The sequence below is a fragment of the Lactuca sativa genome, chromosome 7, assembly GCF_002870075.4.
Source record: "Lactuca sativa cultivar Salinas chromosome 7, Lsat_Salinas_v11, whole genome shotgun sequence".
Lineage (NCBI taxonomy): Eukaryota > Viridiplantae > Streptophyta > Magnoliopsida > Asterales > Asteraceae > Lactuca > Lactuca sativa.
In genome coordinates, this window is record NC_056629.2 from 131,876,808 (window position 1) to 131,893,983 (window position 17,176).

A 17,176-nucleotide genomic window follows, 5' to 3' on the forward strand; every position below is an offset into this window, starting at 1 on the left:
TACAAGAAAAATGATTCTTATGCAATTTGAGGTAGCATATGTACTAAGTCAAGATCATGTCAGAAGTGAAGCTATTATGAAATGAAGATATGTCCGAGGTACATCTTAGTGTTGAAGTATTTTGTGTCTAATGCATTTAATGTTGCAAGTACTTTTTTGTATGGTTCTTATTGTTTTGCAGTGTTGTACAAGAGACAAGATCAACAACGGTTGGGATAATCTATATATATATATATATATATATATATATATATATATATATATATATATATATATATATATATATATATATGGGATAGGGAATATACATTACAACCCCACCTAAGCTTAGGTACTAAACCTCTAAAATATGTCGTTTTAACATGCTAAATATGCCCGGTTTGGTTTCATTTGGTAAATATATCATCCTCCATAACATTTCTTTTTTTCATTATTGTTTTACCATCTCTGTTTTCTTTCCTCAATTATCGTTTATTACTTCACCCAAGTGAACATTACTAAACCCTAAACTTAAACCCTAAATCTAAACCCTAAACCCTAAACCCTATTGTGTCGATCTTGAATTTACATCTTGAAGTATTAACCGTGAATCCATTAATCGTAATCTTTATATAGTAAAACAATGTATTTTCAAGAGGTTTAGTACCTAAGCTTAGGTGAAGCTGTAATGCATATTCCATTTTCCATATATATATATATATATATATATATATATATATATATATATATATATATATATATATATATATATATATATATATATATTATTTTTTCTAAGGAAGGTTATGTTTTATTATATTTAGATATCGGATACATCAGCCCGAAATAAGTGGATCTGGGCCAAAGATCCGAAATTCTTGGGCCTTTTTTTTTTTTGTCTTTGATATTTTTTTGAGCTTTAACAGTTTCACACTCCATTCTTCTCTATGTCTTCACGGTTTCTTCTGCTCCATTCCTCCTCCCCGAATTCTTCTCTCACGTCGTAATCCACCCCCAAACCACCCAATTTCATCTCCATATCCACGTTCTATTTATACGTCCACAACCTAATTGCTTTTGAAATTTTGAAATCAATGCGGTTTTGCATTTGCAATCTCCTTTGCCAGGTATCATGCTCTTCCCCCATTTTTTATTTACAAATCCGATTATTTTTTTGTCAATTTGCTCTCACTTTGATGACATGAATGCGTTTTGGAATTTGGAATCATCGGCTCATCGCCGGTTCAATTGCCCTTGGTTTTGTGCATCTTGAGATTATCGTACCTTTTTTTTTTATCATTTCCTTAAGATTAGAGTATATTGGGGATTGTCCACTTAAGGTTGTTATTATTTTCGTTGAAATAAGTTTTATTTTCAATTTTTGGCTCTCTAAAATTTATGCTGCGTTACAAAAGCATCAATGAACTTCAAAACTGGAATTCTCTGTAATAACTGTTCTACCCTCCAAATGGTAATCAGTAGGCTTTGTACATCGATGTTAACTTATAATCTTCATTTACATGAATCTTTAGAACTTTGTGAACGATTTAATCATGGTCTAAATATCCTTTCGGTGTTGCTTTATTTTTTTGCAGATAAAACCAAGTGATTCTTCCGATAATCTGTGTTTTAGTTCCTAAATTCAGATGAGAGCAGCAGTGTGCTTTTCACACTTTCAACTTCCTAAATGCCAAATTCATACCTTTTCTGGTTCTTGGTGGGAAAAGATTCATAATTTCAACAAAAAAAGATCCAATATTTATGGTCTTCAAGGGGGGAATACTAATAGTAGAAGATGGACCCAAAAATCATTATCAACAAACACAGAAGGAATTGCGAAGAACATCTTAAGCAGAAAAACAACCAATATTGGCCAACAAATAACCGATGTAACAAGTTTTACACACACCAATTTGAATACAACTAAAATAAAAATCAATGAATCTAAAAGCATTCATCTTGAACAAAAGATCTCAGAGAACAAAGATCTATCAAAGCTGGTTACCATTTTTGTGTTTGATATTGAGACAACTGGTTTTAGCAGAGAGAATGAACGCATCATTGAGATTGCATTGCAGGATCTTAGTGGTGGAGTAAATAGTACATTTGAGACACTCGTAAATCCTGATAAAATTGTTACAAATCCACATATCCATGGGATTTCAACCTATATGGTCAATAGACCCGGTATCCCAAGGTACCATTCTTGAATTTTTATATAATTAGTTTAATTTTATGTTAAAGAATCTTATAGACATAAACTTGTGTTTTTCAGGATGAAAGATTTGATACCCATTTTGATAGATTATGTGGAAAGCCGTCAGAAACCCGGTGGTCAAACATTATTTATTGCTCATAATGGGAAGGCATTTGATGTCCCTTTTTTAATCAGTGAATTCAACCGTTGTTCTTTTGAAATCCCACCAGATTGGGAGTTCGCGGATACAATGACTCTTGCTCGTGAAATCATGAAAGTTGAAGGTCTGTCTTTGTCTGTCTGACTCTATTTTTTTTTGGCCCTACCGTGTTTGGTGTGCATTGGACTGAGATTGGGACTGATGTGACAGAACAAGTTGCACTGTGTTTGGCGTGCATTGGACAGTGTCTGATGTGAACGAGACAAAATTTGATTTTTTTTTGGCCCACATAACAAGGTGGGACAGAGCCGTGCTCTTGTTCTCTTGTTTGTGTAAAAGACGTAAATGCCCTCCTCATTCTCATTGTCAAAAATAGCCCTAGAAAGCTTGTCCAGTCCGGTTACACGTTGTTTAGTTCTGTCCCGTAGGGACAGGACTAGACACAACCGAACTGGATAAGCTTTTAAGGGGCTATTTTTGACGATGAGAATGAGGAGGGCATTTACGTCTTTTACACAAACAAGAGAACAAGAGCGCGTCTCTGTCCCACCTTGTTGTGTGGGACAAAAAAAAATCAATTTTTGTCTCATTCACATCAGACATCAGACACCGTCCAATGCACGTCAAACACAGAGCAACTTGTTCTGTATATGTAAAAAAGGTAGCAAATGATATATTTGATTGGTGTTTAATCTTATATAATGACATTTGGCAGGATCAAAGCTTTCTTCAAAATCACTTCAAGCACTTAGGGAGTATTATGGAATCCCGGTTATTGGGAAAGCTCACAGAGCCATGGCAGATGTGAATGTGTTGGCGTTGGTTTTACAGAGGATGACTTGTGACTTGAAACTTACGGTTTCTGGTCTTCTTGAAAATTATGCATTCACAGCTTCTGAATTGAGCAATAATTCGAAAAAGAAGAAGAATTCAAGATGAAGATTAAAGACCATGTTGTAGTAGTTTTGTTGTCAGTTGTCATAGATTTTTATAGTAATGTTGTAACTGGGATTCTGTTTATTTAACAATTAGAAACAGATTTGGTCATAATTTATTCACCTTTTGGTCTTTTGAACACTATATCTCATATTTTTATTGTTACTAGCTTCTTGTTAAGACTTGAGAACTGAAAAGCTAAGATCTTGTTATGCTTATAGTAGTCATTAACTTTTAAATTTGTCTTTCACCATGTACTCATATTTAGTCGTTAACTTTCAAATTTGTATCTATTGTTGTTGCTTATAGTAGGTTTCATAGGTTAACCATTTTTAGCCAACTTTTTTACAAAACTGTCCTACGGTTTTATTTTTGTTATGAATTTGGACTTTTTATTCACAAATTTGTCCTAACTTTTTTGTACAAATTTGTGTTTTTTAATATACGTATTTCTAAATTAAAAGGTAAATATTTTTTTTTGATGAAAAAAACAAAATTGTATATAAAAACCACTTTTGTAAAACGATTGGGAAACATTTGTAAAAGAAGGTGAATACATTTGTAGCAGAAAAACAAAACTTGGGAAAGCTTTGTAAAAAAAGGTTGGCTAAAGATGGGTAACTATAAAACCTGCTATATGATGTAATGGATATTGAAAGTTAAATAACCTTGGGTCTATGTTCAAAAATACAATGTTTTTATATCTAAAGATGTTTTTTTTTTTTTTTTTTAATTTAATTTAATTTTTATTTTATTATTTTTATGTAATATTATTGTATTCTTTTTGTTTGTTTTAGATAATACGAATCAAAACTAACTTACTATAAAATTATTATATTCTACGTGTCTGCCAGATGGTCTTGTCTTACTATAATCTCAATGTATTTTCTCTATGAAAGTGTTTTTTTTATCGTAATCTTATAATATTCTTTCTGTTTAACTGAATGTATTATCTTACTATATAATTAAAATATATAAATAACAACAATAATAATACAAAAGTTACAAAAACAATTACTTTTAGAAAAAAAAAACATATGTTAGACAAAGGATGGCCTCTATCACAAAGTTACATAAAGAACAATAGATTTCATGTAACTGAAGATTACAAAAATATTTATTTTTAGAAATAGTGTATCCTAATCAAACAAAGAGAATATAATAAAATTAAAGTAAGATAATACGTTCTGTCAAATAAATAGAATACAATAAAATTATAAGTCAATAATATCAACTATCAGAGAAAATATAGAATAAGATTATAGTAAGATAATACTCTCTGTCAGACAGCAAAATACAATAAAAATATAGTAAATAGTAAAATAAGATTAAAACAAAACTATAAATATAGCCATTTTTTTAGAAGAAAAAAAACATTAAATTTTAATCATATTTAAAAAGAAACCATAATATGTTGCTTTTATATGTATGTGCCAATGTTGTTATTGTTACGAATGCATTCTCCACATACTTACAGTTTGTAAACCGATTGATTTTAACCATTAGAAAACTTAATGAAGGTGTGTACTTGCGAAATAGAGGTGGATTGGGTATCTATATGTATTATGTAAGGAAAATAAATTTTTCAATAAAAAGATATTAACCACTATGTATTCTTAAAGGATGGAATTATTAGAATTGGCATGCCTCATAGGTCGATAAATGAAGAAGCTATAGTTTGAAATTAATGGGTGGATTTGGAAACTTAATTAAAGGGGTGATACTATATCGAAATTGTACATACAAGCATCCTAAGCAAGAACCTACCCATATTGAGAGAAAATTAGGGATCCAACTTTGAAAAATGTAACTTAAAGAAATGATTACATGTAGGGATGATCATTAGAACCGCCAGAACCTGAACCGAACAGGAACCGGAACCGGAATTGGTAATAAGGTCCGGTTACCGGTTCTCCATTTTTATGAAAACCGGTCCAGGTTCTAAAAACCGGAACCGGTTTGACATTTTTCTCGTTTTTTAAAATGTGAATAACTAACTCATATGAAGTCGGAATTACTTGATTTGTTTCCAACATTTAATCTGGAGTTTGTAATTCATTTTTTACTGTACAAACATATATTTTGTTTAGATATTGAATCAGACTCATGCCCTGAAAGAAAGAATATCGATGTTGCGTTTTTTCTATTTCAACATTTTTTTTTGGTTTTTTTTAGTATGTCCTGTTTTTAAATGTGCATAACTCATTCATATGACGTCAGAATTACTTATTTTTTTCCATCATGTAATTTGGTGTTTGTACTTCATTTTAGACTATAAGAACACATATTTTAGTTAGATATTGAATCCGTTATAGACCTGGGAAGACAACATATCAATGTTGCGTATTTTCTGTGAGATCTGCCCCGCTTTTAAAATGCGCATAACTCACTCATATGAAGTCGGAATTACTTGATTTTTTTTTTCATCATGTAATTTAGTGTTTGTACTTCAATTTAGAATGTAAAAAGTTATAATTTTGTTAAATATGTAATCATTTACATGCTTCGGAAGATAACACATCATTTATAATATTTCAACCGGTTCTATTTTGAAAAATAACCGAAAAACCGAGACCGGAACCTGAACTGGCGGTCCGGTTCCCGGTTCTTATAATATCGGAAAACCGGTTCCGGTTCCGAACCGGTCCGGTTCTAAAGCTCATCCCTAATTACAAAAAATAATTGACCTTAAGTTGGAAATCTTAACTTGAGATGATGAAATAGTTGTTATTCGTCAATAATTAACACATAAATAATGTTTTAAGCTTTCGTATGCACCATGTGCTAATGAGGGTAATTAGGTTGGTTGATGAGCACTTAAGGATGAAGTTAAGGAAGTACCCTAGCATATATTAGAGTGAACTTATTTTATTACTACACGAATACTTATGTGTTATGCAGCGGTTGAAGTTGTATAGTTATAACTCTAACAAATATCTTTGTTGATATTTATGTCATTGATATTAAATATAAAAGTAATAATTACAACTCTAAGTTGATATATAAAATTGCAAGAACTTTGAAAAACATTATTCAATGAGTTTTACTCATGACTCACATATTAATAAAATTAAATATAATTTTTGATTTAAGGTTATTTATACCTATAGTTATTATAATAGTTAATTTTAAAATTATTTATTTGATCATATTTATTAATAAAATTAAATATAATTCTAGATTTAATGTTACTTTCAATTATTGTAATAAATAGTTTTCACGTAACTTATAGGATCATATTTAATTTCAATCATGATTTTCTTTAAAAAAAATACCGGTCGTTGTTTTTAAACTAACGTCATGTAGTTTATCTTTTTATGTTATCATTATTTATTATTATTTTTAGTTAACTTTAATCAGCTCATAGTTATATAGAAGATTTTTATAAAGTGCTTATTATTGTTAAAAAAAAGTTATAGATACTAATACGTTAATACTAAAATTAGAAAAGTAAATTATTTATTGTATTAATTTGAAAAGAAGAAAAAGTTTTGTGTTTAGAGTGAAAATGTTTCTTCTATAGTCCAACACATCCGTTGCACACGGGAATGAACTTACAAAGTTAAAATAATGACAAATATATTTTGTTAATAATATCTAAGTCATTTGTTATTAACTACGAAAGAATATCTTTTAACACTAAATCAAAAGATTGATATAAAACCTTGTCTTTATCCTGGAATCTTATAAGTTAAACCTTATGATATAATAGACGTCTATTAAGAGTTTAAGTTGAAAAGTTGTAATATATATAAGTGTTGAAATTGATGATGTTTAATAAAATGATTAAAATCTATGTCCTTTTAAACTTATAATATATTATTCTTTTTATATTAAACGTAAATAAGAAGAGTGTCAAGTAGTTAAAAAGTTTTATATTAATTTGTGAGAGTTAATAAATAAGAAAAGTCAAATTATTATAATAAAAATAATTATATATTTTGAATCATATTACTGGAAAGGTCTCTTATAAGATAATATGGATTTAATAGTTAGACAATCCAAATAAAATAATATAAATGATCTTTGTAGTGATTAACTCCATATCTTGATATATGTATAATAACTAGTAACCGGTCGTGTTTTGCCGCGGGTTTTTAAGTATTTTTGTTAGATTGGAAAAAATGGAAGAGAATCTTTCCTCACTTTTGGTGGGCCATACCCACATTTCCCTCATTCTCTTTTCCCTCACCTAAAAGCCAAAAAATTGATGGGAAACCCTTCCTTCACTTTTTTTTTATTAAATAAAATTAATTTTTTTGTTATGAATTATAATTTTTAAATTAATACTAAACATAAAATTTAGGGTTAATTACTAATCTAGCCAAATTAAGGGGGTAATTAACAATTTTTAGCCAAAAATTAGTAAATGGCCAAAAATAGCCCACGAAATCGTAGGTTTCAAAAATCGCCTACTGTTTCGTCATTTCGTCTACTGTTTCGCGTTTTGTATAAATTTTTTTTTTCATTTTTGACATTCAAAACCGTAGGTTATTTAAAACCTACGGTTTCCCAAACCGTAGGCTACGGTTTTCGCAAAAAAAACTACGGTTTTTTTTGGAGGAGTTTTATCTACTATTTTGGGGGGTTTTATCTACTATTTTGGCCAAAAAACTACGGTTTTAATTTTTAATTTTTTAATTTTTAAATTTTTTTTATTATTTTTTTTTGTAATATAGAATATAAAAAAGAGTGTTTATAATATGTACCATAACTTTAACAATTATTTTGTTTAAATTTTAACAATTATTTGATTTGAATTATTTTGTTTTAATTTTAACAATAGTCAACTCTGACGAAAAGAGTAAACTACTTTTTGGGTAAAGTTGACTACTTTGTTGTTAAATTTGACTACATTTTTGTTAAACTTGACTACTTTTTCTTCAGAGTTGACTATTGTTTACAACATATATCTTATATATATTTAGTATTTTATATTTTTGGAAAGTTTATTCTCTCTAGCTTCTTAATTGTCAAATTTAAGATAATGAGTTGTAACGAGTATTTTGTATTGCTCATTACGGATGGAAGATGAGAGTTTGTTAATTCCCAATTATCATATGTTTGGCCACCGGGATACAATCCGAGAATGTTTTATTCAGGTGTTGAATTTTACGAAAACACAACGTTCACCGAATTTGTTCAGTTGGTCAAGTGCAAGATGGGTCTTCCCGAAGAATAAAAAGTTAGTTTGGCCTATCAACATCCATAACAACTCTATTATTGTGGTATTGTTGATGATCGTGATATTAGAAAGCTGATAAAGGTAATAAATAGTGTTGGAGATAAATATGTGTCTATGTATGTGGTGGTTGAAGAAGGCATTTGACGAATGAAATGGATGATAGAGGAAAGACATCTGCAACAAATTTATCAAGCGGAAAAGGGAGCAACAACCCAATAGGTAATTTTAAAAGTCAGAGTAAAAGTCAATATCATAGTGTTGCTGAAAATGTAAATGTAGTGCTAGAACCGATTATGTATGTTACACCGGAGAATTATAAGTATATCGGTGATAATGATGTTGGTGCATATGTTAATGATGTTGGTGTAAATGAATCATTTGACAAAAAAAAAAAGCAGTAGCCGTGGTGAATAAGGTTGGTAATGAATTTGGAAAATAGGAAGTTCCGTTTTTGCATGATGGTGAACTAAAAGGATATGGCGAGTTTGCGGATTGTGACAAGTTGGATATATCCGACCTAGATAGTGATTCTAACGGAGAAGAATTAGATGACGAATCTAAGCTTATTTATTCAGATACCACTGTTTCATGGTATGCCCCCTTTGCCTTCGTGTCCTGTAAATGCTGATGTGAACATTCCATGTCAGAGGGTGGATATAAGTGAAGAGATTAAGGTTTTAGACATTTTTGATGACAAAGAGTTGCTCAAGCTTGCAATCGGAAGACAATGCATGGAACAAGGTAAGCAGTATAAGACTACCAGATCGAGCAAAGGAAGGTTTGAGGTTGTTTGTTTGGTTAAAAATTGCTCATGGATGGTTAGGGCAAGGGGAATCCAATCGACTACTGCTTTCCAAGTCACAAAATTTGTTGACCAACACACATGTTGTGCGACAAATTTGGAGTTTAATCATCGACAATCAAAGAAAAAGGTACTCGGCCACTTTATCGCTGAAGTATTGGTCGGAGACTATAATAGAGTTTATCAGGGCAATGAAATTGTTAGGGACATCAATTCGAAATTTCCAATCAATATCTCATACCAACAGGCATGGCTGCAAAACAGTATGCGTTGTTGACGTTAAGAGGTACCAAAGAGGATTCATTCACCAAACTACCAGTGGATCTGCACAACTTGGTCAAGCACAATCCAGGAACTGTTACTGAGATAAGAGTAGACGATAATGATCGGTTTGAGTTCGTGTTTATCGCATTGGGTTGCTCGGTAAGCTGTGTTAATTTTTATAACAAATATAGCGTATGAATCCTAATTGGTATTTGTTAATGCAATAAAAATAATTGTAGGTACGAGCGTTCATCAAATATTGTAGGCCGACCCTAATAATTCATGGTGGTCACCTAAAGGGTGAATTCAAAGGCAAGATGTTGCTCGCAGTGACAATGGACGGTCAAAACCAAATCATGCCTGTTGCTTATGCCATTTGCAAAAGTGAATGTACTGAGACGTGGTCTTGGTTCCTTTGAAAGCTACGTGAATGTATAGGCAACTTGGAAGACCTTACAATCATATCTGATAGGGCTCCATCCATAGTGACGTCAATTGCAAATATATTTCCTCATGCCTATCATGGAATATGTGGTATCCATTTGTATTTCAACATTTCAGCAAAATATGGAAGCAGCGATACAATGCACACGTTATTTTGGGAGACATGCAAAGCGTATACCATTAAAAAATTCGATAATGGGATGAAAAAAATAAAAAATGTAAATATTCGTGTATGAGAATACCTACAAAACATCAACCCAGAAAGATGGGTCAGATTTTCCTGGGAATCGGTATTTTCTTATGACATCAAATAGTGTGGAGTCGATAAATTTAATGTCACGATTTGCAAGAAAGATGTCAATATTGATGTTGATTTAGTATTTTCGTGCAACAATGCAACAATGGAGTTTTCAGAAACGTAATGATACAGGTACTAATATTTTATATACATTGTTGATTGAGTATTTTTCTTAACTTGTGTAGTAATAATTTTATGAAAAAACATGTTTATTTTTTTAGCTGAAACTAAAACAACACTCACCCAATGGGCTGAAATGATTATACAAGCAAATAAGAATGCTTGTAATAATTGGATGGTGTACCATATCTCAAATAGCAGATTTGAAGTGAAAAGCTCTAACCACAAAAGTGTCATTGTTGATTTCCAACAAAGAACTTGTACATGTAGGCGGTGGCAAATAGATGGCTTACCTTGTGGTCATGTTATAAAAGTGTTGACAATGAATCGTTACGAAGATTGTTCAGAATTCGCTTTAAAAGCTTACTTTACAGAAACATTGAGGAAAACTTATGAGGAATCTGTGAACCCCTTACCAAGTCCATCTAAGTGGGAGATCCCCGATGGTGTGATGACTGTGAAGCCACCCATAATGGAGAGACGTCAACCGGGTAGGCCAATAAACACTGGACGTATTCCGGCGTAAGGTGAGCGTCCCATACGACAAGAATGTTCTACATGCGGTCAATTTGGACACACTAGGAACGATTGTACGGGTAGGGGACCGGGGAGCGAATCTGGGGGGGAGGAAAAAATCTACACAAAAGGGCATAATGACTGATGAGTTTGCATCCGGGAGCGGGTCACAGAACGAAAGCGTATACCCTACTTTTGATTTCAATAGTACATTTGATTTGAATTGTCCTTAGATTAATGTAGGAAAGCAATGAATTCCCGTATTTGTAATTTGTATTGCTTGTATTAAAAAGCACTTCCGAGATTATTAATTAAATCTAGTACTCCACTTATTAACTCCTTTATTCCATGAAAAATAAAACACAAACATAAAACATTATAGAAATCGAGATACACCCTTACGAAACATCACATAAGACATTTCACATAAAAGATCCTTCTACATGAAACATTTGTTATTTTTAAGTAGGATCCATGCATCCTCATACTCGAAGTCACTTCCCTCATGCTCCAAAAAGTAATGATCTTTAACCATTTCTAAAAGATCTTCGTCGTTGTTTGGATAACGATACCTGTTTTTAAGATGATGATACCATCGATTAAACCATGTGATTTTTTCCTTTAAATCCACCCACTTACCAAAAATATCTTCTTGTGTTCGGTGTTTTCCTTCTCCCAACGAGAGGTTAAACATGGCTGTTATGCAGGTCCATTCATCACCTTCTAAGCAATCAGGGTTAACCATGGTTACATCATCGTAAATGTTCAACCAACAACGTGTTACCACCATTACCTCTCTTATTGTCCATGGATGTGGAGTATTGGATGGAGCAATTGCGTTGGAAGAAGTTGGTTGATTGGAGGCCATTTTTTTAAGTTTTTGTTAGTTTGTTATAATTTTATAGGAGTACTTAAATGAGAAAAAAGAATAACATACAATTAGGTGGATTCCCATAAGTACTGTTTGAAACTACATTATGAAACCGTAGTCAAATAATGTCAAAGAGTAGTCCGATTGTCAGATACCTTACACGTAGATACTGTTTGAAACGACAAATATACTGTTCGAAAAGACAATACATTATGCAGGCTAGAAAGTAGTAGTCAAAGCCTATGAAACCGTTGTCATATAATGTCAAAGAGTAGTCCGATTGTCAGATACCTTACACGTAGATACTGTTTGAAACGACAAATATACTGTTCGAAAAGACAATACATTATGCAAGCTAGAAAGTAGTAGTCAAAGTCTATGAAACCGTAGTCATATAATGTCAAAGAGTAATCCGATTGTCAGATACCTTACACGGAGATACTGTTTGAAACGACAAATATACTGTTCGAAAAGACAATACATTATGCAGGCTAGAAGGTAGTAGTCAAAGTCTATGAAACTGTAGTGATATAATGTCAAAGAGTAGTCCGATTGTCAGATACCTTACACATAGATACTATTTGAAACAACAAATATATTGTTCGAAAAGACAATACATTATGCAGGCTAGAAAGTAGTAGTCAAAGTCTATGAAACCGTAGTCATATAATGTCAAAGAGTAGTCCGATTGTCAAATACCTTACACGGAGCTACTATTTGAAACGACAAATATACTGTTCGAAAAGACAATACATTACTGACCTTTCCTTTGCAGCTATTACTTATTTATGTGTCCACATGTGCAAAGCCCCTAACCCGCACAACCTTACACAAACTATGTAATTGCTAATTGTCTCTTACAACTGTTTCGAAATGAGTTTCTCCGACACTGACCATGAAGAAAGCTTCAACAACTTGCCTGTTTACCTTCATAACCTAAGGCGAACCAACCCGCATACTCGCACTCACATCAAAACGGATTTGATGGATCGTTTCCAATCTTGTTTTGTGGCTATTGGATGTGTGGTATAATTCTTTTACAAATCCGTTTTGTGTCTTTACATTTGATAATGTTTGTACATTAAAGTAATTGGTGTGCATTATTAAAAATTAGAGGTCCGTGCATTCGTGCATTGTTTCTTGCCTGTCCTCTACATAGGTACCGTCCCTCTTAGAGGGGACTACCTAAAAACAATGTTTGTAGCTGTTGCTAAATATGGGAACAATCTGACTTTCCCTATAGCGTTTGGTATGGCGGTTGAAAATAATGTGGTAAATTCTACCTGGTTCCTGATGAGTTTAAAAGAATGTATCGGAGAGGGTAGGGAAATAGCGTTCATATCCAATATGTACGATGGCGTTAGCTCTTGCGTAGATAATGTTTTCAGTGATTCTTATCGTGGTTACACTTGTAACAGCGTGCAAAACTATTTACGCACAAGATTAGGCTCCGGGAGATCATTGGAAAGTTTGTTCTGGATAACATTAAAATCCTACACGTTGTCAAGCTTTACACAAAATTTTTCTAGATTAAGCATTGATGCTCGTGAAGTGCTTACGAATATCGGTCACCCGAAATGGGCAAGAGCCTATTTCCCTATATTATATGCAAAACTATTAGTTAAACATATAAAAAATAGTATTTTTTTATAATATTAAATTGATAAATACATGTTGCATTCATCCAGGTTCTCCACCACCCACAGAAATTCCTTTGTGACTTTGTCTTTGGGTTCTTTTCCCAAAAAGCCTTGATTGAGGATATATAGCAAAATCGCACGGACAACATCGTCAGTCGATATCTCATTAAACCGTCGGTTCAAGATAAGTAGCTCTAAATCTTCCACAAGTAACGTAGTGTTCGTGCGATACGGGAAGACTCTGGGCCGAAATGTATTATCACCGTATCCGTGATTATACATGGTTGAAAATTCGATCCTTGAAGTAGGAAAACGGCCCATGTAAAGTCCCGATACAATACAAAACTCTTCCGGCCCAAATGATAAAGAACGTCTAGAAAACATGAAATGTAGACGCTCAGCTGCATCACTTTCAGGGTAGGACGCATCATGTGAAGTAGTAAGCCATGAATAAGTAGTCTGTCTCCGGACTGAGCCGGTAGATCCAAGAGGTAACCAAAGCTAGTCCTTGAAAATATCTCTCGAACCAGCCCAATCAACCGACTCAAAACTTCATGCAACTTGTGACATGAAGCTTTCACAAATATATTGCATGTCATCTTTTTGTTAGGAAGCTACAAAATAAATAAAAAATAAAGCTAAATAAGCTTTTATATATAAAAAAACAGTGTTGGAGTATCACACAATAAAACAGTTAAACATTTCATATAATCTATTTACTTTCTATAAAATACCAAAGTAAATTATTTTACACAAAATTTTGTCTTTTCTATACTACTTGTATACAAAAAATAGTATTGTACTTTAAAAATGGTGTGACAATAACATATTTTATAACAAACCAGAAACTACAAATGCTTGTTGGCTATTAAAAATCATAAAATACATACAAGGGGATACAAATGTTTATTGGCTATTAAATTTATTTTAATAAAAAAAAAGGTTTGTTTGTGAAACCTACGTACAAGTGTTTACTGCACAAACTGTGCAGTAAATACTTGTATACCGTAGGTTTCTAATAAACCTACGGTTTCTTTTTTTTTTTTTATAAAAAAAATTATACCACAACAAAATACATCCAATTCCTATTCTATTGATACCAGTTTAAAAAAACGAAAAAAATAACGTCCGTACGGTTTCATATGAAACCTACGGTGTACAAGTCGAAACTGCACAAACAGTGCATTGGACACTTGTACACCGTAAGTTGCATATGAAACCTACCGTTTTATATATCTTTTTTCAATTTTTTTCAAAAAAAAATATCCCTATAAACAAAACCTACTCCTAATCACAAGCACGGTAAAAAAAATTTAAAAAGTAGACAAACCTGATTGTTCTTCGGGTGCTCCATTGTGAGAAAAACGTAGCCTAACAATAGAAAAACAATAGAAAAATGATCTAATCTGAAATTTTTTGGTTTATATACTTTGGGCTAATGAACCACGAAAAAGTAGACGGCCCATTGAAACAGTAGCCCATTAGGGGAAAAGAGTAGTCAACGGGCGTTGACCGTAGTCATCCCCTGTTGACCGTAGTCAACCGAATGTTGACTACTTTTTTGTGGGTTATTTTTGGCTAAGTGAGTTTTTTTGGCTATTTTTTGATAAGTAATTAGGAAAAAAGGCTAGTTTTGTAATTTCCCCTAAAATTTAATTAAAAATAAGAAGCATTTCATTAATTAAAATAAAACTTACATTAAACCTAAAATATAAAAAAAGTAGAAAATTAAAAAAAAAAAACACACACACACACACACAAACTAAAAATCAAACAAACCAACAACTACCTACGGAAAATATTTTTTTCAGAATTTTTTCCCTCTTCTTCATCACGAGCTCGAGAGCCGGTCCCGAGAGATGACGATGTTTTCCATCAAAAACTTCATGTCTTCCATTTCTTGTCTCTCCGCCCGCTCCTTTTTTCTTGTTTCTTCTTTTTCTTTGTCGAAAGTCAAACGTTCGGAGAAATTTAGATTATATCGATCAAACAACGATGTTATCTTCCGCATTTCGTCAATGTCCACGCTGAAATCAGATGCACTCAAAGAAATCCCTTGTCCCTTTCTCTTCGCTTTGTCCCTACCCATTGGGCGTTCAATTTCTTCTAGCTTGAGTTCGTCGTCCTGATTTAAATCTAGACCGACCCGAGCATCGAAGGAGTTTGTGTAACCACTAGAGCCCGTTTTCGTTCGTTTTGATTGTTGGACTCCAAAAATAAAATCCCGCTCATATTTTTTCCACATAGGACTTCGGACCAATAATTTCCAACAATCATGCCACTTGAATGGTTTTCTGACTTCCTCAAGGTAAAACTACAACGCTTCTTGAAGTATTTCTTCGTCGCCTTGGCCGCTTTTTCGTTGGGTTTTTAGGTTGTTGTACAACCCGTTAATTTTTGAAAACCCCCTTTTCTATTTCTCGAAACTTCGAATTAAGTTGATGTTTCGTACAGTAGTCGTCACATTTTCCTAGCTCCTCTCGAAATCGTTCTAAAATGCGAAACCAAAAATGTTCTCCCGGTTGTGCGTTTCCCTGAATCGAATCTTCAGAAATATCAACCCAAGCTTTGACCAAAACTAGTTCTTTGTGTGGAGCCCATGCTGTCGGCTTTTGTCTTCCCGGTTGTGCGACACCCTCGCGCACTTGTTTTTTCCTTTTACGTCTTTGTGGTGGTGGTGTTGGTTGAGTTTCGGGAACCATGTCTTCTTCTTCCGCGTCATCCGATTCATCGACAAGTTGGTGGTGGTGTTGGGTTTGGGTTTGAGTTTGGGGTTGAGGTTGATTTGGCGATTGTTGATCCAGAAACACAACAAAGTTTGAAAACAGTTGCGACGGAACATTTGGAACTTGCATCGGGTAATATTGGCCAACATTTTGGTATTGGAATTGTAGTGGGGATTGAATGGGAGCATCGAGTTGGGGGCGGTAAACTCTTTGCGGGAATGAATCGATAGCAAAAATGTCGCGAGGAGGGATGTTTATACTCGAACCATGATTTTTTTTTCCTTCGATCGGAAGTTGAAGTTTGCTTGTCGGGATTCATTTTTTTTGTTGATATAAAGTAGAGAGAATAGAGGATAGTGTGATGTTTTTAAGTTATATGTATATATTTATAGTAGTGGTAAAAGGATAAAAAAAAAAAAAGAAATAAAAACAAAAGTAGCCGTTACAGCAAAAAAAATTACATTTTTTACCGTTATTCATCGGTTGTTTTTCAACAAAAAATAAATAAATAAAAAAAGGCCGGTCAATCGCACCAAGAGAGAGAGAGAGAGAGAGAGAGAGAGAAAGAGAGCGGGAGAGGCTCCCTTCTCCGTTTCCCGCACAACCCCTTCCCGCGCGGACGGTGCGGTGTTCCGACGGGCGGGAAGCTCCTCGCTTCCGTTCCCCGCGCCCGCTCCGTCCGGCCTTACGTATTACAAAAGTAGATGAGAGAAAATCAGATTATATATACTACGGGGATACTAAATAGCCACGAAAGTTTAGAAAACGAATGAGTGAAAGTGAAATTTTCGAAAGTTGAAGACGAAGGAGGTGAAAGTGATATTTTAAAAAGTAAAAAGATGGAATATATCATTTTATAAAATAGAAGGGTTCCAAGTGACGGATAATACAAAGTTGAGGATAAAAGATGAAGAGGTAAACGTGATATTTTACAAAGTTGGAGGTGGAGGGGGTGAAAGTGATACTTTAAAAAATAAATTGATAGAAATATTATCTTACAAAATAGAGAGGTTGCAAGTAACGGATTATATAAAATAG

General features: G+C 33.1%; 1 protein-coding gene across 1 annotated transcript; it reads left to right on the forward strand.

The window, feature by feature from the left end:
* Positions 1-906: 906 nt before the first annotated feature.
* Positions 907-3,452, forward strand: LOC111921200 (exonuclease DPD1, chloroplastic/mitochondrial). The gene is made up of 4 exons (XM_023916769.3): positions 907-1,106; positions 1,575-2,176; positions 2,255-2,460; positions 3,052-3,452. Exons 2-4 carry the CDS (start codon positions 1,626-1,628, stop codon positions 3,273-3,275), a joined length of 981 nt encoding a protein of 326 aa, XP_023772537.1. The 5' UTR covers positions 907-1,106; positions 1,575-1,625; the 3' UTR covers positions 3,276-3,452.
* Positions 3,453-17,176: the final 13,724 nt, after the last annotated feature.